At 38.7% G+C, this 24,965-nt stretch overlaps 1 protein-coding gene across 3 annotated transcripts; it reads left to right on the top strand.

The window, feature by feature from the left end:
• Window positions 1–13,497: 13,497 nt before the first annotated feature.
• LOC113044466 (ubiquitin carboxyl-terminal hydrolase 38-like) lies at window positions 13,498–23,174 on the top strand. 3 transcript variants are annotated; one of them, XM_026204485.1, is made up of 11 exons: window positions 13,498–13,642; window positions 15,570–16,258; window positions 16,854–16,989; window positions 17,381–17,510; window positions 17,768–17,869; window positions 18,040–18,198; window positions 18,762–18,955; window positions 19,178–19,271; window positions 19,408–19,514; window positions 20,707–21,970; window positions 22,780–23,174. In XM_026204485.1, exons 2-11 carry the CDS (start codon window positions 15,577–15,579, stop codon window positions 22,939–22,941), a joined length of 3,030 nt encoding a protein of 1,009 aa, XP_026060270.1. In that variant the 5' UTR covers window positions 13,498–13,642; window positions 15,570–15,576; the 3' UTR covers window positions 22,942–23,174. The 3 variants fall into 3 exon arrangements, with proteins under 3 accessions (XP_026060270.1, XP_026060269.1, XP_026060268.1); XM_026204484.1 differs by having other exon boundaries at window positions 15,529–16,258; XM_026204483.1 differs by having other exon boundaries at window positions 13,498–13,682; window positions 15,529–16,258.
• The last annotated feature ends 1,791 nt before the right edge of the window (window positions 23,175–24,965 follow it).

The raw sequence follows: 24,965 nt of genomic DNA, 5'->3' as shown, positions 1-24,965 counted from the left end.
TTTTTCACTAACCATGCATAACATTTTCTTTCTCAAAAATACAATCATGTACATACATGCATTTCACATATTATTATAGCTCAGTTTGTGCTGATTACAGTGATATTAGACTTTACCCATTTAGATATTTATAAGAAACTGAAAAAAGCACAAATATCAGGGCATGACAAAACTTCTCCAGGCCCCAAAAATACCCTTAGACTCCAGAGGGTTAATCCTGAGAAGATTCCTGACACAAGATTCAAGCCAGAACAACAACCACGAGGAGCTAGTCAAGATCACGAGCTCACTAAGCTATGCCTTCACAACCCAGCTGAAACTGAGCGACAAGCACATCACCCACCTTCAAGAGGAGCTGACACGTGCTCAACATCGCATAGACAAGCTGGAAGTGAAAGTTCAAGATCAACTCAAAGCACCCAGCGAGAGGGAGCGAGAAACAACGGATCAAGTTATGAAGCTCCAAGCAGCCCTGGCAGCAGCTCAGCTCGACCAGCAACATGCAACGCCTGCTCAGAAAGACCTGGTAAACAGACTCCAGTATGCCAAACAGCTACTAGAGAAAGCCAAGCTAGACATCAGAAACAAGAATTCTGAAAATAGTGCTTTGAAACACCACCTTGAAAAGTACAGAACTAAAACGGACAATCTGACCCAACAACTAGATGATACCAACGATGAGCTCTACATGGTCAGAAAAGAACTCCAAAATGCTTACAAGCACAAACAAGAGCCAAGGAAAGAGAGACCTCTCTTAGCCTCATCACTGCTGAGCAGAGCAGAGTCCCACGTCCAAGAACTGGCATATGATGAAAGGAGCGAAGGGCCACAACCCAAAACCTCACCTGACTTCGCCACACACCCCTTTCCTGCCAACGCAAGAAAACCTCCCGTACAAGACCTTGAAGCTGCACATGGGATGACCCTCAAATACCTCAACAAGCTGTCTGAAAACATCAGCAGGTTCAATCCGAACTCCACAGAGGGCCACGACATCCAAGCTTACCTGCGAGATATCGAATTTCATCTGGAAGTGAGACCTCATGTGACTGACAGAGACTGGTTATACGTCCTTAGAGCCACGTCCAGTCCCGAGGTACGAAACTTTCTAGATTGACAGCCCAGTCAAACCAAGTCAAACTACCAGCGACTTCGTGAGGTCCTGATTAAAGAGTTTACAGACCCAGAGTCTGAACAACTGTTAACTGCCTTGGAAACCAAACAAGGTCGTCAAGAGACTCCACAAGCTTACTACAACCGACTCCGACAAGCCTACTTTGGTGCACACAACAAGCCTGACCTTGAAGAGGATGTAAACTTCAAAGAAATCTGCACCCTGGAGTCAGTCACCATCTAGGTGTCATGGCCTGTCCGAACTCCATGACCATCCAACAGTTGCGTGACCTAACACAGAAGGCCTATAACAAGCCGAAGTTGGCCTCAAACAAAGGTAACAGGGCCTCCACACTCTTGAACTCTGTCAACAAAGACTCAAGCCTTGCACTGGACGACACCCAGTGGCATCACAACACCAGAGTCTTCCATCAAGAGCACAGAGAACGTGACGCCCGTATCCACGACCGCTTTCAGCCCAACTGCTGGAAAAATCCATGGGACCAGCCACGCTTCTCAAGAAACCAAAAGGATAAGAACATCTGGAAACCTAACCCGATATCCAAAGGTAATCACCTGACTCACTTGACGTCACTTGACGTCACTTCCTGTTTGTTGTTGACGGCTGTACTGCGTTTGAGCTCCGTCACTATATTCTTTTCATTGACTATTTTTAACTTAAAAATCAATTTTATACATCATCGTTTCCGTTTATATAGCGTGTGAATATATCCTCTATTGTATTCTACAACAAAAACAATCAGAGCGCCTCGCTATCACTAGTTTTATTTTGATCTCCCGGGTCCGCTATTAGCTTTTAGCCAGTTAGCATCAGCAAGCGTGGTTGCTGCTAACTGCGCTTACATTGCTAATAATCTATTCACACACATTACCACTGCTGTACTCACTGTTACTTGCTTTAATGGCGGATGAATGTCTCCACTCTGTGCAGCTCGAGCTCGAGGCCGTGGGGAAGCAGATTTGCGACCTGGAACAGAGGCAGGCCCAGCTGAGAGAGTGGAGAGCCACGCTGGAATCATCCCGGGCTGACGCTCACAAGTCCGGGGTAAGGATACAGCGTGCTGTTAACAGTCCCACCACGTCTACTCCGTGTGTTTCTCTGCGCAGGCCCGGTGCACCCAGGACACGATCTTCCCAGATGTCCTTCACTGCGACACCGCTTCGCTCCCCTCCGCGAGACAGGACGCGACGCTGTGATCATCGGAGACTCCATCGTCCGACACGTAAGTGCTACGTTAGCCGAAGGTAAAGTGCACACTCATTGTTTGCCTGGTGCTCGTGTTCTCGATGTTTCTGCGCAGATACCCGCGATCCTGAAGGACGACGAGAGCCCCAGAGCGGTCGTGCTTCACGCCGGGGTTAACGACACCACGCTGCGGCAGACGGAGATGCTGAAGAGGGACTTCAGGAGCCTGATCGAGAAGGTTCGCAGCACGACGCCCACGGCGACGATCGTCGTGTCAGGACCACTGCCCACGTATCGACGAGGACATGAAAGGTGTCAGAAGGTTAACAGAAACTGCTATTTGTTAATAACTGGAATCTTTTCTGGGAGCGTCCTAGATTGTTTCGCGCTGATGGATTACACCACAGCAAAATTGGAGCGGAGCTTCTCTCTGAAAACATCTCCAGGACACTTCGCTCCATGTGACTAGTAAGACGATTCTCGAATAACCATTATGATGAGTTTTGTTCCACCCGCTTAAATGCTAAAAGTACTTGCGCTGTAAAAACTATCAAGACTGTGTCTGTTCCACGAATAGTGAGGTCAGAATATAAATATAATGTAGGATCTAGAAAAAATCTTATCGTAATTAAACCAGAAAAATGTAAAGTAAATGAACAAAAACAATTTTTTAAGTTTGGGCTCATAAATATTAGATCACTCACACCAAAAGCAGTTATTGTAAATGAAATGATCACAGATAATAGTTTTGATTTACTCTGCTTGACTGAAACCTGGCTTAAACCAAATGATTATTTTGGTCTAAATGAGTCTATTCCACCAAACTACTGTTATAAGCATGAGCCCCGTCAGACTGGTCGTGGCGGGGGTGTTGCAACAATATATAGTGATATTCTCAATGTTATCCAGAAAACAGGATACAGGTTTAACTCTTTTGAGATACTTCTGCTAAATGTTACTCTGTCAGACATGCAAAAGAAATCTAATGTATCTCTTGCTCTGGCTGCTGTGTATAGACCACCAGGGCCGTATACAGAACTCCTAAAAGAATTTGCAGATTTCCTCTCAGACCTTCTAGTTACAGTTGATAAGGCGCTAATCATGGGAGATTTTAATATTCACGTTGATAATACAAATGATACATTAGGACTTGCGTTTACTGACCTAATAAACTCCTTTGGAGTCAAGCAAAATGTCACCGGGCCCACTCATCGTTTTAATCATACACTAGATTTAATTATATCGCATGGAATCGATCTTACTGCTATAGATATTGTACCTCAAAGTGATGATATTACAGACCATTTCCTTGTATCGTGCATGCTGCGTATAACTGATATTAACTATATGTCGCAGCGATACCGTCTGGGCAGAACTATTGTTCCAGCCACCAAAGAAAGATTCGCAAATAACCTGCCTGATCTATCTCAACTGCTATGTGTACCCAAAAATACACATGAATTAGACGAAATTACTGACAACAAGGGCACTATTTTCTCTAATACATTAGAACCTGTTCCCCGATCAAATTGAAAAAAGTTAGAGAAAAACGTACTGTACCATGGTATAACAGTAATACTCACTCTCTCAAGAAAGTAACTCGTAGTCTTGAACGCAAATGGAGAAAAACTAACTTAGAAGTTTTTAGAATTGCATGGAAAAACAGTATGTCCAGCTATAGACAGGTTCTAAAAACTGCTAGGGCAGAGCATATCCACAAACTCATTGAAAATAACCAAAACAATCCAAGGTTTTTATTTAGCACAGTGGCTAAGTTAACAAATTACCAGACGCCACCTGATTCAAATATTCCACCAACGTTAAATAGTAATGACTTTATGAATTTCTTCACTGATAAAATAGATAACATTAGAAATACAATAGTGAATGTAGATTCTACATCATCTAACACTTCAGTTTCATCCACTGCACCCAAAGATAAACTGCAGTGCTTTACAACCATAGGACAGGAAGAGCTAAATAAACTTATCACTGTATCTAAACCAACAACATGTTTATTAGATCCAGTACCCACTAAACTACTGAAAGAGCTGTTACCTGTAGCCGAAGAACCGCTTCTAAATATCATTAACTCGTCGTTATCTTTAGGTCACGTCCCAAAACCATTCAAGCTGGCGGTTATCAAGCCTCTTATTAAGAAACCAAAACTAGATCCTAGTGTACTAGGGAAATTATAGACCTGTTTCAAATCTTCCATTTATGTCTAAAATTTTACAAAAAGTTGTGTCTGCTCAATTGAGCACCTTCCTGCATAAAAATGATCTTTATGAAGAATTTCAGTCAGGTTTTAGGCCCCACCATAGCACAGAAACTGCACTTGTTAAAATTACAAATGACCTGCTCCTTGCGTCATACCAAGGCTGCATCTCATTTCTAGTCTTACTTGATCTTAGTGCTGCGTTCGACACCATAGATCATGACATACTCATAGATCGATTACAAAACTACACAGGTATTCAAGGGCAGGTTCTAAGATGGTTTAGATCCTACCTGTCCGATCGCTACCATTTTGTTTACTTAAATGGGGAGTCATCTCATTTATCATCAGTAAAATATGGAGTGCCACAAGGATCCGTCCTAGGTCCCCTTCTATTTTCAATATACATGTTGCCCCTTGGTGATATTATTAGAAAATACGGAATTAGCTTCCACTGTTATGCTGATGATACTCAGCTTTATATATCAACGAGAGATAATTTTCTCCAATTAAATTCAGATAAGACAGAGATACTAATTATTGGACCAAAAAACACTACACAGAATCTTGTAGATTACAATCTGCAACTAGACGGATGTACTGTTACTTCCTCTACAGTCAGAAATCTGGGTGTTACATTAGACAGCAATTTGTCTTTTGAAAATCATATTTCCAATGTTACAAAAACTGCATTCTTCCATCATAGAAACATTGCCAAGCTACGAAACATGTTATCTGTTTCTGATGCAGAAAAGCTAGTTCATGCATTCATGACCTCTAGACTGGACTATTGTAATGCACTTCTAGGTGGTTGTCCTGCTTCGTCAATAAACAAGCTACAGGTAGTCCAAAATGCAGCAGCTAGAGTCCTTACCAGGTCAAGAAAATATGATCATATTACCCCATTTTTACAGTCTCTGCACTGGCTACCTATTAAGTTCCGTATCAGTTACAAATTATCATTACTTACCTATAAGGCCCTAAATGGTTTAGCTCCTGCGTACCTAACTAGCCTTCTACCACGTTACAACCCATCACGCACCCTAAGGTCAAAAAACGCTGGACTTTTGGTCGTTCCTAGGATAGCAAAGTCCACTAAAGGAGGTAGAGCTTTTTCACATTTGGCTCCCAAACTCTGGAATAGCCTTCCTGATAATGTTCGGGGTTCAGACACACTCTCTCTGTTTAAATCTAGATTAAAAACACATCTCTTTCTAATTGTGAGTGTAGCTGAATCTGATCAAAGGTGCATTTTTATTCATTAGCTTGGCTTAAACTAATTTTACTTTGTTGGATCAGCAGCTATGCTAATGATGTCTGTATTTTGATTCTATGTTTAGCCACCGGATTCACATCCCGTGGTAACTAGGATTTACACAAGCTCCAGTCTGGATCCAGAAAACCTAAGAAGAGATGATGCTGACCCCTCAGAGGACCCCAGATGATGCTAACCCTGAATCAACAAACAGAACTAACAGATATTGCTAAATGTGTGACTGAATCATATAATAACTTAATGAATAATATTGATAGTTCATCGTCTAGCTGACTACGTCTTGTATTATTATTATTATTTTTTCTAAAATCCTGTCAAATGTGCACAAACTACTAGCTACTACTAAATATTGTAGAAACATAATTTTCTGTAAAGTTGCTTTGTAACGATTTGTTTTGTAAAAAGCGCTATACAAATAAACTTGAATTGAATTGAATTGAACTCATCCAAAAGCAACTCGTGTGGGTAAGCGACAACAAAACCCACCTCAGCACCACTCAGACATGCACAGTGCTGAGTATGCACAAGAACATGACAGCTTACGGAAGGCCGGTGATCACCTGGTGCACCACATCAGAGATGAAAAGCACCTGTTTAACAACGACCCAGAACGAACAGGTCTTTCACGGCCAACTGTTGATGAAAAATCTGAGGTACTAAAGGACATCACCTCAGTCACTAACAAACTGTCAAATGAACTCCAACTCCAAGTACCACATTCCCTGGCTGTGCAACAGCAACCACCAGAGCACTGAAGGTTAGAAAGTCTGCTACAGCTAGAAGGCATCACAAGAAGAATGCAACATAGGAGACAAAGTTTTGCAACCCAGCTTCACACAGCCATGCCAAACTGCCTCCGACTGTCTGCTAAAGAACTTCCTGCCTTGCTGGACTGACCCCTCATTAGACCATGGACATGCCCTCATCCAAGCCAAGGATGCAGAGAGCCAGTCTTCAGTGACATGCTAGAAAAAGGGGGAGACAACACAGACTTGAACAGATCTGACCACACATGCACTACACCAGTAACACACACAACATTACCTACACCCAGAGGTAAACACATCTACTGATAACACAGTCAACAAACATATTCTTCCCACAGGTAGAATATCCAACTTTTAGTGTAACAAAGTTACACATACCCACCATGAAGAAACGTGCAGCCATCCTCACAATAGGTAGAACACCTGACACTAAGTTAAGGTTCACGACACACTAGCTGCTCCTGACATCCTAGCTCAATAGTAGTTGTAACCCATGCTAGGAAAACCCACAGCAGCCTTGTTTTGTTTTGTTCTTCTTTTACCTATCCTCCTCCTTCCCCTCTTTCCTGAGTAGGTGAAACGCCTAGACACCCTGCGAGGGTCGAAGGTCTGATATTAGGATTGACTCGCAACACCTAATATCCACCAGCCACTCTAAACTGAATGAAAGCCAGAGAGCTCCAAGCATGATAGGTCAATTCATTGAATTGCAAATGAAATTACTAGAAAACTAACGGTAAACGTGTAAAGTAAGACAACCTAGAAGAACCAAACAAAGTTAACCACAAATTTGATTGATGAATCAGAATAAAACAACAATTTCCAAGACAGTCTAAACTATCCTCAATGTGCTAAACTACATTGACTAATTGAACTTAACCACGTGTACCTAAATAACCTGATGCCTGCACCAGTACAGTAACTGTCATGGAGGTGTTGTCTTGCTGTTTGCTGTGTTTGTCTGCTTCTTCTGCCTTTGTTTCTCCAGCGATCGACGATGTCTTCACCTAAACACCTCGCCGATCGAAAGGAGCAGATATATATAGCAGAAATGAGTCGAACCAGACAAATTAAAGAGTCTATCAAAGCTGTGTGCATTGAAACACGAGCTGAATTCCTCAGGAAGTCATAAATCAGTTCTAGTGCCACAAGAACCAAGCAAGATGACCAACCAACTTGTTCACACAACAGCTTTGAACATTAACACCACTAGAACAATTATTTACAATTTCAATTCGAAGAAGAGAAATTTGGTGTCAAAAATGTGTTGTTCGTAATGGAAATGCAACGCTGGACATCACATGTAAACCCAGGAGATCAAGTTAAACACTTCCATTGACTTCCCCCACCCAGCAGAACCAGACTGAAATTCCTAAGGGGGGGAAGGGCTTTAAACCTCTGCCATTCTCTTGACAAATACTTCTGTAAAGACAAAGAAACTGCTTTTGTACACATATATGGACCAGAATGAATTTAAAAAGACTTATAAATGAATCAGTCCATCGCTTCACTCCATATTCATTTATGTGTAACCCACACATTTGACTATCATGTTATAATCACTTATTGTGTATGTTTTTTTTTTATAACTATGGCATAGCTTAACGATTTGTAATTATGTTTGGTATGTCTGTGATTGAATTTTCTTTCTTGATATTGTCCTGACAATCATTTATTTGTAAAATATATCATAACCTGGTAATAGGAGTCATGTCCAAAATTAGGCCCTGCAAGGCAGGAAAATTCGGACCACATGCTTGGTAAGATAATCAAATGATTTATGATACCCCCGAGCCAAGACAATATCTGATTGGTCAAGACAACATTTGAGGTGTGGCCAACAGGCAAGTTTAAATACCTTTGGACACCATAAAATCTTGCTTTTAGTTCTAGCATTGCTTGTGATATCAGTCATGCCTCGCTTTTAGTCTGCTTTTAGTCTCTGCTATTAATCATGCCTGCTCTTAGCTTTTAGCTTGTAGCTTTGCTACCTAGCTTTAGCTTGTAGCTTCTAGCCATGCTGTTTAATCATCCCTGTTCTTTGAGCGCGGTTCCAGCGTGTTTCGGCCTGCAAGCCTGCTGCTACTTAGCCACGATGAGAAGGAACACAACCTTGTCTCGTCAAACTTTATTTCTTTTCTTTTCTGTTTGAGAGTTTCGTGTTCTGAGTTAAGTTTTGTAACGTCGACCTCGTCTGCGCGTTTCAACTCCAACCAGCCATACAACTCCAGCTTCAGCCAACGCCCAAGCACGGGCTCCCCAAGACGTCACTTCAGCGACTGAACTTCCAGCCAATCAATGACCTCGGGATAGCCCATTTCCCCGGGACTCTTTCACAGGAGACGCAAGTAACTTTACCTCCAGACTGTGACCTTTGCTGGTGTATCTAATATAATTTTAACCTCACTGAAGAACTCAATGTGAGGGTTAATTACGTGATTGATGGTTGTTCATGTCTATGCAATTTAACGTATTGCTGTAAACTTAGGATTCCATATTTCCATTCTCTTAAACTCATCTTTCCCTAACTTTCAATCTTCCTGCAACTTGTGTGAATTTGTGATTGCGTGCGTTTATGTGTTATATTAGCTTATATGTCTTAGATTTATCTAATAAAGCCTTATTCATATTGAAAAGAGAAGTATCTTGTGTTTTGTGCTTACAAGTTAATGTCTTAAACTGCCGATCTTGTTACTGTGCTAATTGATAGTGTTTCACTATAGTTTGGATATTAGTATCCAGCGCAGATTTGATGTTAAACGGCTCGTTCACTGAATCGCAGGGCGTCTCCGTGAGCAGCCGTGAAACAGTGATTCTGTTCAAATTCCCTTTAAAATCTTAAATAATTCCCTTTGAGCTAAATTTGACCCGTTTCCCTTACACAGTCTTTATGGATCATTTACAGTCACTGCCATTCAAAGTGGATGTAGCTTTGACCAAAGAGTTTCTTGTAGAAGAAATTTAACAGAACACATAACAGGATTGATTAAAAGTAAATAAGTATATCCTGATATAACCCATTATTCTCAGTGATTATTTTGTAATTCCCTCTCATGCTCTTTGGGACATATTTGTTAATTGTTTTCATATTGAAATCTCTGTTTTCTTTGTGTTGTTTGCCTGTCCAAGTTGAATAAAGTCCATCAAATAGCACATATTTGCATTTAAGGATGCAACCATCACAGATTTTGTTGGTACGATTATTGTCTGAGAAATAAGCATGGTTTTACGATTATGACAATTATTATTCATTTATTTCACAAAATTAGTAATGTATAAATTCACATGGAAACCTTTTAGATATTAAAGGTGCTGTAGGGAACTTTTGTAAAAAATATTTTTTTACATATTTATTAAACCTGTCATTATGTCCTGACTGTAGAATATGAGACAGATAATCTGTGAAAAAAATCAAGCTCCTCTGGCTCCTCCCAGTGGTCCTATTGCCATTTGCAGAAACTCCATCGCTCCATCATGTAGGAGCCTTAGTATTCCAATATACTTTTCATGACCCTTTACCTTTTTTATTATGCTCCACAGGCGGTTGTAACAAAGTAAAACGTTAGGAAGAAGGAGGCAGGAACCGGCGGACATTTAAATAAAACTTTAATAATAAAATGTACACAAAACAGCGTGAGAGCTCCCCGCGGACTACTCTGCCCCACCCCACTCGTCACATAACCCATCACCCCTAGCCAGCTGGGGGGTACTCCCAAGACTGTGCTCTTCCCCCCCTCCCTCCTCTGTGGGAGCCGATCACTGCTGCTGTGGGGTACTTGGGGGTATGGACAGACAGACGAAGTGAGAGAAAAGGAGACGGAAGGATGAGGAAAGACAGAGACGAGAGAGGGGAGGGAGGGGAAAAAATTGTTCTGGTTCCCAGACACACCGCCGCTTGGCCCTCCACCACCTGGGTGAACTCTGTGTCAAAAGCCTGTGCAAAGTCCAGAAAGACCATAAAAGTAGCTGATAATGTCCAGCTCACCCCTAAACCATCTGGATTGGGTTCAGGTCCGGTGACTGTAGCGGTCAGGTCATCTGGCGCAGCACCCCATCACTCTCCTTCTTGGTCAAATAGCCTTTGATGCCTTCAGTGTGACTCTACAATCTTCATAGTCATGAAAATAAAGAAAACTCTTTGGCTACATTTGATTACAGCACTATGACATTAGTTTGTTGTTGTCATTTGTATTTGTTCTTATTTTTACTGGATGTTCTCGTGTCTTGAATCGTTTGAACTTTCTTAGTTAATCTAGTAGTATGTGGTATCAAAGAAGTAGCCTATTTCACTTTAGAAATAGGCTAATAAATGGAAAGCAAGTTAAATTGAAATATTTTTTTTTATTTTCAAGCTGATCTGAAAAATTATGCAATCCGTGGGTCAAAAACTGTAATGTGATCTGAACCGTGGGATTTGTGATCTGTTGAACTACTATAATAAAGGATCTCACTGATCTGTCCTTCGGATGAGACGTTAAACCGAGGTCCTGACTCTCTGTGGTCATTAAAAATCCCTAAAATTCGCCAATTGGCCTCCGACCATCATGGCCTCCTAACAATCCCCATATCTGCTGACTGGCTTCATCACTTTGTCTCCTCTCCACCAGAAAGCTGGTGTGTGGTGGGTGTTCTGGCGCAATATGGCTGCCGTCACATCATCCAGGTGGATGCTGCACACTGGTGGTGGATGAGTAGATACCCCCTGACTATGTAAGCGCTTTGAGTGCCTAGAAAAGCGCCATATAATTGTAAGGAATTATTATTATTATTATCTGTGTAGTAGGCTATTTTGAGCTGAACCTTTGCAGATACTTTCTGGCGACACTTTTCTTATATTACCTATTGTAAAAAGGGGCATATTGTCTCCTTTAAGGCTAGATGGCATACAGCTAAAACTACTGGACATGCGCACATCTGTATAGCATAATTGTTCTCACACTGTACATCAATAATTGCTATTTTTTAAAATTTAATAATGTCCTGCACTCACTCACATCATTAACATATCCCTACACGCTGGTGTTTTTCCATCAACATTTAGACAAGCTCATATAACTCCACTACTTAGGAAACTCACCCTCAACCAATCTCTTTTAGAGATCTACAAACCAGTTTTCCTTCTTCCTTTCATTGCAAAAACACTTGAACGAGCTTGTGTTCAACCAAGTCTCTGCATTTCTCACTTAGATCAACCTCCTTGACAGCAATCAATCTGGCTTCAGAAGTGGACATTCAACTGAGACTGCCTTGCTCTCAGTTTTTTAAACCCTTAGACTGGCAAGAGCGGAATCCACATTTTCACCATGTTTCATCTCTCCGCTGCTTTTGACATGATCCTCTTGTCAACCATACTGGCAAAGGGCATCTCAGGAACAGCACTCCAGTGGTTTGAGTCTTACCTATCAGATAGGTATTCAAAGTATCTAGGAGAGGTGAGGTGTCCAAGTCACAATTCCATCCTGATGATCCGACAGTAGCTGCTTGCATCTCAGCTTGTCTAACAAACACTCCTTGCTAGATGAAGGACCATCACCTTCAACTCAATCTTGCCAAGATAGAACTGATTGTGGTTCTAGCAAACCCATCGTTTCATCACAATTTCACTATCCAGTTAGACACATCAACCATAACTCCTTCAAAAACAGCCAAAAACCTTGGCGTTATGATTGATGTTCAGCTGACTTTCTCAGACCACATTGCTAAAACTGTTCGGTCCTGCTTTATTCAACATAAAGAAGATCAGGCCCTTTCTTTCGGAACATGCTGCACAACTCCTTGTTCAAGCTCTTGTTCTGTCCAGGCTGGACTATTGCAATGCTCTCTTGGCAGGTTTTCCAGCCAGTTCTATCAAACCTTTACAATAAATCCAGAATGTGGCAGCAAAAATAAATTTTTAATGAGCCAAAAAGAATACACGTCAACCCTCTGTTTATCAATTTGCACTGGCATAAAATTTAAAGCATTGATGTTTTCCCACAAAACCACCACTGGCGCTGCACCCATTTACCTAAACTCATTACTTCAGATGTATGTGCCCTTTAGAAGCTTGTGTTGTGCAAGTTAACATCACTTGATTATGCCATCCCAAAGAAGCACAAAGCCATTTTTACAGACTTTTAAATTAAATGTTCCCTCCTGGTGGAATGACCTGCCCAACTCAATCCAAGCAGCTGAGTAGCCATCTTTAAGAATCGGCTAAAAACACATCCCTTCCATCTGTATTTGACCCTCTAATTTTAGCACTCACTATTCTAATTCCATTCTTAAAAAAAGAAAAAAAATCTAATCTAATCTTTTTTCTTTTCATGTATTATGCAATTAACAAAAGCAATAAATAAATAAATAAATAAATAAATAAAAATACTAGCTTGCTCTATTCTTTTTCTATTCTATCTGTGTTTTATTATTATTATTATTATTATTATTATTATTATTATTATTATTATTATTTACTATATTATTTAAAAGCCCTTGCTATACTGCGTTTTGTATCATTGCTCTTTTGTTGATTTTGGTTGCTTCCATTGTCCTCATTTCTAAGTCGCTTTGGATAAAAGCTTCAGCTAAATGACTAAATGTAAATGTAACAGGTAGAACATTCAATTTATTGATAGTTTCAGGTTTTTCCCGTATCCCTTCTAGCCACAGTCCATCCTCTTCTCCGCGATGTTTTGTTAGATTTGGTGGAGAAACCAAGTCCGACCACCAGATGTTGCTAATGTGTTAAAAGAGTATAGAGCCATTTATCGACACAATTTCATGAAACCCTCAAACGGTTAAGAAAACCTCGGTTTCCTATCACCATTAAGAATTATTATAATATTGAATTATTATTAAAAAAAACGATGTATTATAATTTTTTCATATGTTGGACTCAAGTGTGGGTCCTAACATTACTTCTGCGCGTTTAGATGACGTATGTGTGTTTCAACAGCTGATTGAAAGAGGTCGCAGTTTACCAAGCAGCTCACAACATTAATATCTTAAAAATATGTATTTCGGCTTTTGATTAGATTTATTTCCAGTTCTGTACCAATACATTTTTGGAATGACATAATTTGGTGAGTGTCGATCGTTGCTGACATCCTTGAGAAAAGACAGGCGAGTAATTCTTGTTTTTGCTAAGTCAGTGCTGTGGCATTTGTGTGTTTCGATTTCTAAATCAGCCACTTAGCTGCTGATATCGTCCATAACGATAGGAACCAACCAGATATTAAATCTGTAAACGGTGTGTGCGATCTTTCTCTGCTTCGTGTTTTATTGTGTCGTCCTACTATATGGTTGCTTAACTGCTTTGTGTTAGCCAAGCTAGCTAGCAGAGTAGTTAGCAGGTAGCTTTATCTTCATTACAGCTTTAGAGCTTTCATTTGCAGCAAACCGCATAACATATGATATTGATTCTTTCCAGAATGCTCTGTCTAGGTCAGTAACCCGCAATAAATTCAAATTCACATTTGTTTGGGTTGACCTATTTTTGTTTATTTTATTTATGTATTTATTTTGTAGTAGAAAGACATTAATTGTTTAGACATTGTAAGAGACATGAAATAATATAAGCAGTTGGAATTGTCTCTCATACAAGCAGCTTTGTCATTTCTATGAATGCTTAAAGACATACTACTTCATCTTTAACTAATTTAAACTTCCTTTAACTTAAATCTTTAATTAGAATTTTCATGTCAGTGTTATATTAATGCCAAGAATTGGCAGCAATAAAAGTATAAAGATAGTAAACAAAGAGGATTCTATTTCTATCTATCTATCTATCTATCTATCTATCTATCTATCTATCTATCTATCTATCTATCTATCTATGACCCTGGACCACAAAACGCTGGGGTGTATTTTTAGCAATAGCCAAAAAAAAAAAAAAAAAAAAAAACTTTATATATGGGTCAAAATTATTGATTTTTCTTTTATGCCAAAAATCATTTGGATATTAAGTAAAGATCAAGTTCCATGGAGATATTTTTTAAATGTCCTCCCATATATATATATATATATATAAACTTAATTTTTGATTAGTAATATGCATTGTTAAGAGTTCATTTTGACAACTTAAAAGGCGATTTTCTCAGTATTTTTATTTATTTATTATTTTTTATTTATTTTTTATTTATTTTATTTATTACTCTCAGATTCCAGATTTTCAAATAGTTGTATCTCGGCCAAATATTGTCAGATCCTAATAAACTATACATCAATGGAAATTGTTTATTCAGCTTTCAGATGATGTACAAATCTCAATTGACACATAAGGTTGGTTTTGTGTGACACACACACACACACACACACACACATATTCATGTCAGTGTTATATTAATGCCAAGAATTGGTAATTTTGTTGAATTTATTTTAATTTGTAAATATATTTAATCCGTTTATGATATTAATTGATTAATGGATCAATTATACTACTTGATAGAAAACCAATTTTTTATTATGAGGAATATGTAAAAAAACATTCGTAAAGGAAAATCTAAAGTGTTTTTTTTTTTTTTTTTGTTAATACGGAAGTTTGGCAATACATGTTATTTTATTTGTAATTGTTTCTTCAAAGTGATGACAATAGGAGAAATTGAGTGAAATATACTCATTAACATTCATTTTAACGTAAGTTAGATTTTTTAGTAAGGTTCAATATACTTCTTTTAAAAAAAAATTAAATAACTGTGTGGTGGAATGAAGTTTCTGTGTCACTGAATTTATTGCTTCAGCAATGTTAACAGGAAGGTAAAAGATAAAAAACTAATATTTTAAATGTGTAGGCATGTAGTATAAATGTGAACTAAAAAAGCTGGTGTAGAATCAATTTTCACTTTACAAACAATCAAACCTTGTCATCATTTTTATTTTTTTTTATAAAAACCACCTCACATGATGCATAGCCAGACATGACTAATACTTTTGACACAAGAAATAATCTCACTCTCTAATACTGTTACAGCTCCATTAGCTTACCTCAAATTTTCCTGTGGTACAATACAGTCCAACCATGGATAAGATTTTGGAAGCGCTGGTCAGCTCCTCCCATCCTCTGAATGTCAAACGGGCTATTGTGAAAAAAGTGATGGAGGCTGCAGAAAAGGAAGTGACCGAGGAGCAGTGCCAGGCCTTGTATCATCTCACCACCCGCCTTATTCTCCTGGGTGAGGATGCTTTTCAGCGACAGGTTGGCCTCCAAGTGCAAGAAGCGTACGCGCGTTACCATCGCGATGAGTTTGCCCGCTTCTTCAGTAAGCAATACTTGCTCGGTCTCCTACAGCAGGGCTATGGCTCTCTGGACCACAGAGACCCTGCTATCTTGGACTTCGTTCATGGTTCCCTCCGACTGCTCATCAGCTGCCCGGCTGTGTTGGAGTTGGCACCGCTGCTACAGACAGAGGTCCTACGCATCATCTGTGAACGGCCGGAACCAGCAACTTGTGCCAAGCTGGCCACCATACTGACGGACTTCCCTCAGTGCGTCCCACGAGAGAAGGCTGGAGTTCTGTTCTGCCAGCAGCTTGTGCGCACCTTTGCGTATTTTAACTGTCCTGCCACTGAAGAGCGGGAGTTGCGGGAGTATGTGACCCAGGTGACCAGGGTGAGCGTGCTGCTGCAGAGCATCTGGAAAGCCGAGCCGGCCACACTGCTACCATCACTGCAGGAGGTGTTTGCCATCATCTCATCCACAGGTCAGTAAGCAATGATTCCTCCTGGGATGGTATTTGCTGGTTGAGGAGAGATTGCCCCACATGATTGAAAAATGCTTTGGGTGTACAGAAATACACAATAAAGCGCTATATAAATGCATAATTCCTTCATTCGTATTTCAAATTAAGGAAATTAGAATGAATTGGAAGGGAGCTTTGAAAACATTGCAGAAGCATTATACAAATGATTCAGAATGGTCAATTATAGGCATGAGGGTCAGTCAATAATGACAGATTTTTTATCATTTAACATGTTAACATGCATTGTGAAACAATGATTGAAAGGGGTGTTTTTATTTATATGGCAACACAACAGGCCGTTCAGTTTTAATGGTCTGAAAGGGTGGAAAATGGCAAAAAAAAAAAAAAAAACTATTTTTTTTAAACTATTTAAAAATTTTCAGTCAAACAATAAATTAAATTAACCCTTTTAAAATATGGTAGATATATTTTTGCACATAAAAAAAGTATGAAATTACCCCTTTAAAAAAAAAAAACTGGCATATGCACAAATATGAAATCATAATGTAATATTCAAAAATGATATTTCCGCACTGTTTTTTTTTTTTCATTTCAGACCCTTCATTTGAACCCTCCATTGCTCTAGCAAGCCTGGTCCAACACATCCCTCTGCAAATGATCACAGTCCTCATCAAAAGCCTCACCACTGACCAGAATGTTAAAGATGCCAGTATGACACAAGCACTCTGCAGGTCAGACTCTGTGTGTGTGTGTGTGTGTGTGTGTGTGTGTGCATGTGTGTGCGTGCGTGCTCTGTGTAAAGCTGGTGAATAGTGCTTTTGTGTCCATTTAAAAGACTAAGCCCTTGATTCAACTGCCATCATGTTGTTTTCTTTACTTCTTGTGTGCCTCAAGTATGTAGTAATTGCATTTATGCAGGTCATTCAGAAAGAGTGTAGTGTTCATCATGGCTCAACAGATTTTAAATGAGTAGTGTTTGTTTTGTTATTTTATTTTCCTTGGGTTAAATGTTGAGGTCAAAATGTTGCCAGTTTTTATTTTGTGTGGCACTGTGACTCTTATGTAAGGCTTTTATTTTATATGTTGCCTGTCCTGACCCTGTTTTCTCTCTCTCTTTCTCAGGATGATTGACTGGTTGTCCTGGCCTCTAGCCAATCATGTGGACACCTGGGTCATTGCTTTATTAAAGGGTCTTGCTGCAGTTCAAAAGTTCACCATCCTCATAGATGTCACACTGCTCAAAATTGAACAGGTTTGTGTGTAAAAAATCTCATAAAAGAGCTTTCAAATTGACATATTTAGAGAATTACAAGCAACTCCAGCATATGAGTTCTGGTTTGTAGAAAGTATTGGGAAGTGGAATGGATCAGAATTTAATTGATTATATTAGCTGAGTCCATAAACTATTTATTGTCTTTGATGCCTAAAAACTTGTTGTTCGGACCAGCCTGGCAGATGCTTTTCTGTGCGTTTATGTATATGGATGTGTTTTTGTTTGTCCGTTTACAGGTCTTCAATCGTCTCTGGTATCCCATTGTGAGACAGGCAGCTCTGGTGGTGCTTTCACACATGCTGCTTAGTTTCCAGCACTCTCCCGAAGCCTTCCACTTAGTAAGGCCACTGTGAACATTGCTTCGCTTTTTCTTTTTTCTTTTTTAATCAGTTGAAAATGTTTGTAATGCATTTAAGGAGCTGTGGTCTTTAGTATCTGATTTGAGCATTTTAATATCTGCTTTGTAATCGTGTTATGTGAATTATATAACCCTTGTCTTTTGTACCAGGTGGTTCCTCATATAGTTCCACTTGTAAAGTCTTTGAAGAATGATGGCCTTCCCAACAGCAAAACCTTCCTGCTGCAGTTTGCAGAACTCGTTCACTGCATGATGTACCAATATTCTGGCTTCCCAGACCTCTATGACAGCATTCTTGAATCCATTAAAGTAAGACATAAAACAGGGATTCTCTGGTTTGGGCTCTGGTGTACAACAGTAAACATGTTTTGCTAACATTTTTTATAGAGTATTTAATAGAGTGTACTTCAGATGTTTGGGGTCGGTAAAGTTAATATTTTTGAAAGAAGTCTCATGTTCCTTAAGGCATGACAAATACAGTAATAACTGAGTAATTAACTGAAATATTACAAATAAAATAACTTTTTTTCTATTTTAACATTTATCAAAAGAAATTATATTTCTGTGATGGCAAAGTAGAATTTTTAGCAGCCCTTCAGTCTTCAGTGTCACATGACCCTTCAGTAATCATTTTAGTATGATGCTTAAGAAACATTCATGTTGTGCTTTGAATCTTTGAAAGTTCAAAAACAAAGCACTTGTAATATAGAAATATTTTGGGACATTATTAGTGTTTATTGTTGCTATTCAATTTCATAGATCCTTGCTGATCAAAACTAGTTAATTCCTTTCATAAACTGAACACAACCTTTAGAACAGTAGTGTGTTGCAATGCTTCATCTGTTTTATATCCTCCTCTGGTTCTGTTGTAGGAACTACCTAAACCTAATGAGGAGAAGATCAAATTTGTTCTGAACCAAAGTGCCTGGTCCTCTCAGTCAAATTCATTTGCCTCAGGCCTGCTTATGATCACCGGAAAATCTGAAACGGGAAAGACGGGACTTGTGAATCTGGGCAACACGTGCTACATGAACAGCATCATCCAAATTTTATTCATGGCTACAGAGTACGTTTTTAATCTGTTGCATATTATCTGATCTCTTTCTCAACTGTTCTACTGTCATTAATCTAACATTAACATTCTCCATATGCAGCAGGATAACATTACTTTTTTATGTATTTGCAAGTAAACACAATATAAAGCACCATAAAATGATCCTCAGGCATTTAAATATTTCTTATATTTTGTAATGTATTTCTGATATTTTTAACAGTCTCTCTTTAAAAGTTTCAGACGACATGTTATGTCTCTGCATTTAAATGGTAGCAACACCCTCATGAAGAAGCTCCAGCTTCTCTTTGCCTTCTTGGCCCACACACAGGTATGTTTATCTTCTGTGCAGTTTCCGGAATGTCCTTTGAAACATTACAGTGTCTGGCATTGCTGGGTGGGCGTGTTAAATGAGAGTATTAAGCATACCTGCTGGTGATTTATTTATCATGTTATTTGCCCACCAGAGAGCAGCATATTCTCCAAGGAGTTTTTTGGAGGGTTCTCGGCCGCCGTGGTTTACAGCCGGATCCCAGCAAGACTGCTCAGAGTATTTGCGCTTTCTGCTGGACAGGTAAACTCAGAAAATGGCAATGGCAAGAATGATGTATGTTTAAGAGTTAAGAGTTTTGCTGTAAGTGTGCAATGCCAGACTGAGCTGATTTCGAAACTTTATTAGGGCAGTTTATTGTAACACGTTCATTCAGTTGACATTACAACTGTTACATGATTGCCGAAGACTGATCAGACATTAATTCCTTATTCTGGTTCCTGTTTGTCAGGAATAATGGATAATATATATATATATTATCCATTATTATATATATATATATATATATATATATATATATATATATATATATATATATATATATATATATATATATATATATATATATTTCTTAGCTCAAGAAGTTTGAAGCATAAGTGAGCAAGTAAAATACAAGTGAAGCATACATTAATTTGTACAGATATTAAAAAGAAGACTGTCAGAAGACAGCCAGTCAGCTTCAGTATAAACTGGCCAAATATAAGTCCATAATGTGTGGAAAAAGGTTGGTTGTAGTTGTTTCTCATTGGGCAGTTACATATTTTCTTCATTTGCATGGGTTAGTGTGATTTTATTGCTATCTAGAATCCAGAATGGCTGTTTTTCTCCTGCCACCTGCATAAAAATGTACTGTCAGAATCCAAATCTCTTGAGTTTACAAAGAGGGATTCATCCAAAAATCACTTTTTCTACAGCAAGGACCATATGGTAACTGTTGCATTTCACTGTAATGTGTATATGTTTTAAATACATACATTTTTATTATTTAAATGCTGGTAACTGTTTAATGAATAATATCATGTCACTGCTTCACTACAGAGTGTAAGAGCTGTTAAGAAGTGAAAATGGGAAAAAGTAAACAAAACTATTTAAACTTCAACAAGTAACAAGTATGCAATAAAAAATGTAATTATGTATTATATACATTTATATATAATACATAATAATATATTATGTATTAAATATATTGATAATTATATATATATATATATATATATATATATATATATATATATATATATATATATATATATATATATATAATATGGCTTGCAAAGCTATCATTTTACTTGCTGGGTTTTTTACTTATGTAAATAAGAGGTTCCTTTAATTGATAACAGCCCTAAAAACAATAAAATAATGCGTTTTCTTATTTATGACAGCATGGGGAGTTTATGCATTTCATGTGTCTCGTTCTGTCTTCTGTGAAATTAAGGTTGCATGAAGAAGAGAAGACTCTCTCAGAACTTCAGGTGAACAGCCCAAAACCTGAACCTGCAAGCACTTCTGCTGAAACTCTAAACAATGCTGTAAGTCAGCCAGTCGCTGATATGCCATTGAATCCAGATCCTGTAGCACCCAAGGGAGATGGTCGCACTCTAGTGGAGCGTATGTTTGGTGGTCGACTCTCGACAGCCATCCGCTGCCTGCAGTGCCACAGCCTGTCAGAAAAAGAGGAGCCATTTACAGACCTCTCTCTTGCATTCTGCCCCTCGATGTCCAAGTGCCACGGTCCCACCGATGAGCACAAAAGCTCCTCCTCTGTGGGACCCTGCCAAGGGGCGGTGAATGGAGGCAGTGAATCGTCGGAGGGCTCGGTTAAAGAAGGTGCAGGAACCAGGATTGAGAGGCCGGTGGAGGAGCCCACACTGTCTGTACCAGATTTGGTCGACTACTTCCTAGCTCCAGAAATCCTAGAGAATGAGAACTGCTACTTCTGTGAACGCTGCGCCTCACTTCAGAGGGCCGAGAAGGTCATGCGGGTGGTGGCGGCACCTGAGTACCTCATTCTGACTCTGCTGCGCTTCTCGTACGATGCCACCTGTCACGTCCGTCGCAAGATCCTGGACAATGTAGGCATTCCGCTGCACATGAGCCTGCCTTTACGCCAACACGGTATCTCAGTTACGTCTTCCTCATCCGACTCCCCAGAGAGTGGTGAGAATCTAGCTAAGAAGCTCAAACCTTCTCAAAAGGAGGATGTGATGACAGAAAACAGAACAAATGGCAAGACAAACGACAGTGATTCGGAGTTGCTGTCAGTGCCGTATGTTTTGAGTTCTGTTGTAGTGCATTCTGGGATGTCCTCTGAGAGCGGTCACTACTATTCGTATGGAAGGAATGTGAGTAACACTGACGGTTCTGTAGCTCACCCAAGTTCCACGCCCCTGGAAAGCTCCAGCCTATCAGAGCGCTCGACAGCCACACAGGAGGAAATGGGATGCACTGACAACAAGTCCACCGACTGGTTCTTGTTTAATGACAGCCGTGTGACTTATACAAACTCTGAGTCCTTGCGGAACGTCACCGGTCGCTTCCCTAAGGACACAGCCTATGTCCTGATCTACAGGAAACAAGAGGTCGGTGGACAACCGAGCAATCCTGGGTCAGTTGTAAATGGCTCAAGACTGAGTGGAGAGCCGCCCCTGCAGAAGGAGCTGATGGATGCCATTACCAAAGACAACAAACTCTTCCTGCAGGTGGGAATATTGTACTTTGTCTGTGGTGCACTTTTATGCTCTCCAAGAAAATAGCCTAAGATGCTGACATGGCATTAAACAAAAATATACTACTACTGTTATTCTATGCGAGGCTGTATTTATTTGATCAAAATACAATTAGTAAAGGTAATGTTCTGAAATACTGTTACAATTTTAAATAACAGTTTTAAGGCTTTATGTTTAAAAATATATATTTTATTCATCTGATGGCAAAGCTGAATTTTCAGCAGCCAGTCTTCAGTATCAAATGATCTTCAGAAATCATTCTAATATGCTGATTTAATACTTCTATGAATAAAATTAAAATTAAAAAATTACATTTATGCATTTAGCAGATGCTTTTATCCAAAGTGACTTAGTGCATTCAGGCTATCAATTTTTACATATCATGTGTTCCCGGGGAATCGAACCCCCAACCTTGCGCTTAATAGCGCAGTGCTCTACCAATTGAGCTCAATTGAGCCTCTTTGATGAATAAAGGTACCCCCTCCCCAAAAAAAATTTAATAAAAAAAAAAATTTAAGTAATTTTAACAAATAAGTAATATGGTACAAAAACACAAAAGGGGAAAAACATAGGACATTAAATTATTTTATAAAGCCTTATGGCTCTTTGTAAAGTTCAATACATTATTTATTGTTACAATATATTAAGATACTGAATTTTATTATTATTGTTATTCCACCTGACATTTTCAAATAAAAGTCTTTTCAAAAATGGGTTTTCAATGAAATATGAATGGTTTTCCTTTGTGTCATGGATTTAGCCCTTTTTTCTTTTCCTTCCAGGAGCAGGAGCTGAATGCTAGAGCTCGAGCTCTTCAAGCAACCTCTGCTTCTTGCTCATTCCGACCCAACGGTTCTGATGACAACGAGCCTCCTGGCAGCTGTGGGCCCTCAGGTGGGGGTGGAGGAGGGGGCTTCAATACAGTCAGCAGACTCGTCTTCTAAGGAAGGGTCACAGACATAGCCTCAGAGCACTGGACAGTCCAGCTAACAGCATTTGTTTTGTCCCGATTGCCCACAGTGTGGATAAGTGTGCCACCTCAGAACAGATGTGTCTTATTCATTTTTCTGGTTTGCATGGTTTTTCCCTTTTACATTGATGTTCATTTGAAATTAATTGAAGCACTTTGAGTACTTTAGGTCAGAAATGGGCATGCAATAAATTTGTACAAAATACAGTAATGGTTATGGTCTCATTCTGGAATCTTAATTGTTTCATTTTCTAAACAGAAATCATTAGGCAGAGAATGGTTTTAAAAATATTTTTGGACCATACTATACAGTGAACTGCTTGCATGAATATTTGAATTGGAAGTTTTTCAACTTCTGGGTTGAGGATTACAGCTATATCCTTTTGTCAATTATTTAATTACAATTAAGTTATTTTATTCATTCAGGTGATACCTTTTTTTAATTTAAATTTTTAAAGTGAATTTCATGTGCTTTTTAATACTTCAGTAGTCCAATACGGACCAGCCACACACACACACACACACACAAAACCTTCTTGCTGTACAGTGTTAATATGTAATACTTATGGTTTTGGCTCTATAGTAAATACTCATAACTGAAAATTGTCTAATTATATTATTTAAAAACCATGTTACAATTGATCACTCACTTGATCACTGTCAGGTTTTGTGTCATTTACTAGTTAAAACATTTTAAAAGAATGTGCCTATTTTATTTCAAGGTTAGAGATGTGGTTACAGTATGAAAGCTCAAGTCTTATATCCAAAAGAAAAGAAAAAAAGCTGATGTTTCAGTTTTCAGTGTTCAGTTACAATAAGACACATTTGATTTCAGTACTAATACATTTTTGATTACTTATGTTTATTTTCATTGCCATTCTTATGTTCATCTTTAAAAACTATATAGACCTCTTCAAAAGGGTTATAAAAATGACAATATCAAAATGAAAACAAAATAGAAATAAACTATATAGATATATATAAATTGGTTTATACTGAACCCCCGAGCAACAATTAAAACAAGTGCTATTCCTGTGAATATTCTATGGTTCTAAGACAATGACCAAGTTTAGGTCTGTTTTTACTACCAGAGTATGATACCTTTGTTAGTCACCTCATGCCTGTCAATCCATAAATCCATCCCCAACATCCCACTGTCCTCAGTTTGAACCACTACACCCTAAAACAACTCTTTGTTTTTGAGCCAGTTAAGTCCAATTAAAATCAGCAAAACATCATTGTCCTTGTTCATTAGCTTAGAATAGACATTTAAGCAATCCTTAGATGAGCATTTCTAAATTGGTGAACTAATACATGTAGCAAAGTTGGCTTTGTGGTTTTCAAATGTGGGCTTTAGTTCTTCAGTCCCCCCCAGAGCCATTCGCTTTATAACAGTGTTGCACCACTCACACAGTCTCTAAAACCATTTGGTTAAATCAATGACTTGAATTATTCAACAACTGATATTATCTACCCATGTCTTTGCTACAGTTTAGGCCACTCCCACTGACAATTAATTTTGTGACATGGAAATAGTTATAATGTTGTTATAATAACTATTGAAATACCCAACTATGACGACCTTTTCTGCTGAGAAACCCAGAAATAGGAAAAAGGTCCATAGCCACTTATATCGTCCTTGGGTTTTTTAGAGTAGACAGATAATAGAAGAAAACAACCAAGGTGTGGACTAAATTATTTTGTAGATAAAAATACTTAATATGGATTATAGACACAACCTGAAATCACAAGATGAAAGATTATAGGATAATAAATGACTAAATCAATCGTTTGCACTGAGATGCAAATCATTGCAGAGAGTAGGCACAGAGCTTCAGAGATAACCAGCTAGGCGTTTAGCATTACAATAACATTCCGAAGATACCAATCCCACAAACATGAAAACATTCTTTACTGACAGAAACCGTTTACCAGTCGTATTAACTTTAGTAGCCTACCTATGCTTTTGAGGGTTTATCTTAAACTGTCTGAATTTCT

This window comes from Carassius auratus, chromosome 26 (genome assembly GCF_003368295.1).
Source record: "Carassius auratus strain Wakin chromosome 26, ASM336829v1, whole genome shotgun sequence".
In the NCBI taxonomy this organism is placed as follows: domain Eukaryota; kingdom Metazoa; phylum Chordata; class Actinopteri; order Cypriniformes; family Cyprinidae; genus Carassius; species Carassius auratus.
The sequence above is the reverse complement of the archived record's forward strand: the minus strand, read 5'-3'. Positions and strand labels throughout refer to the sequence as shown.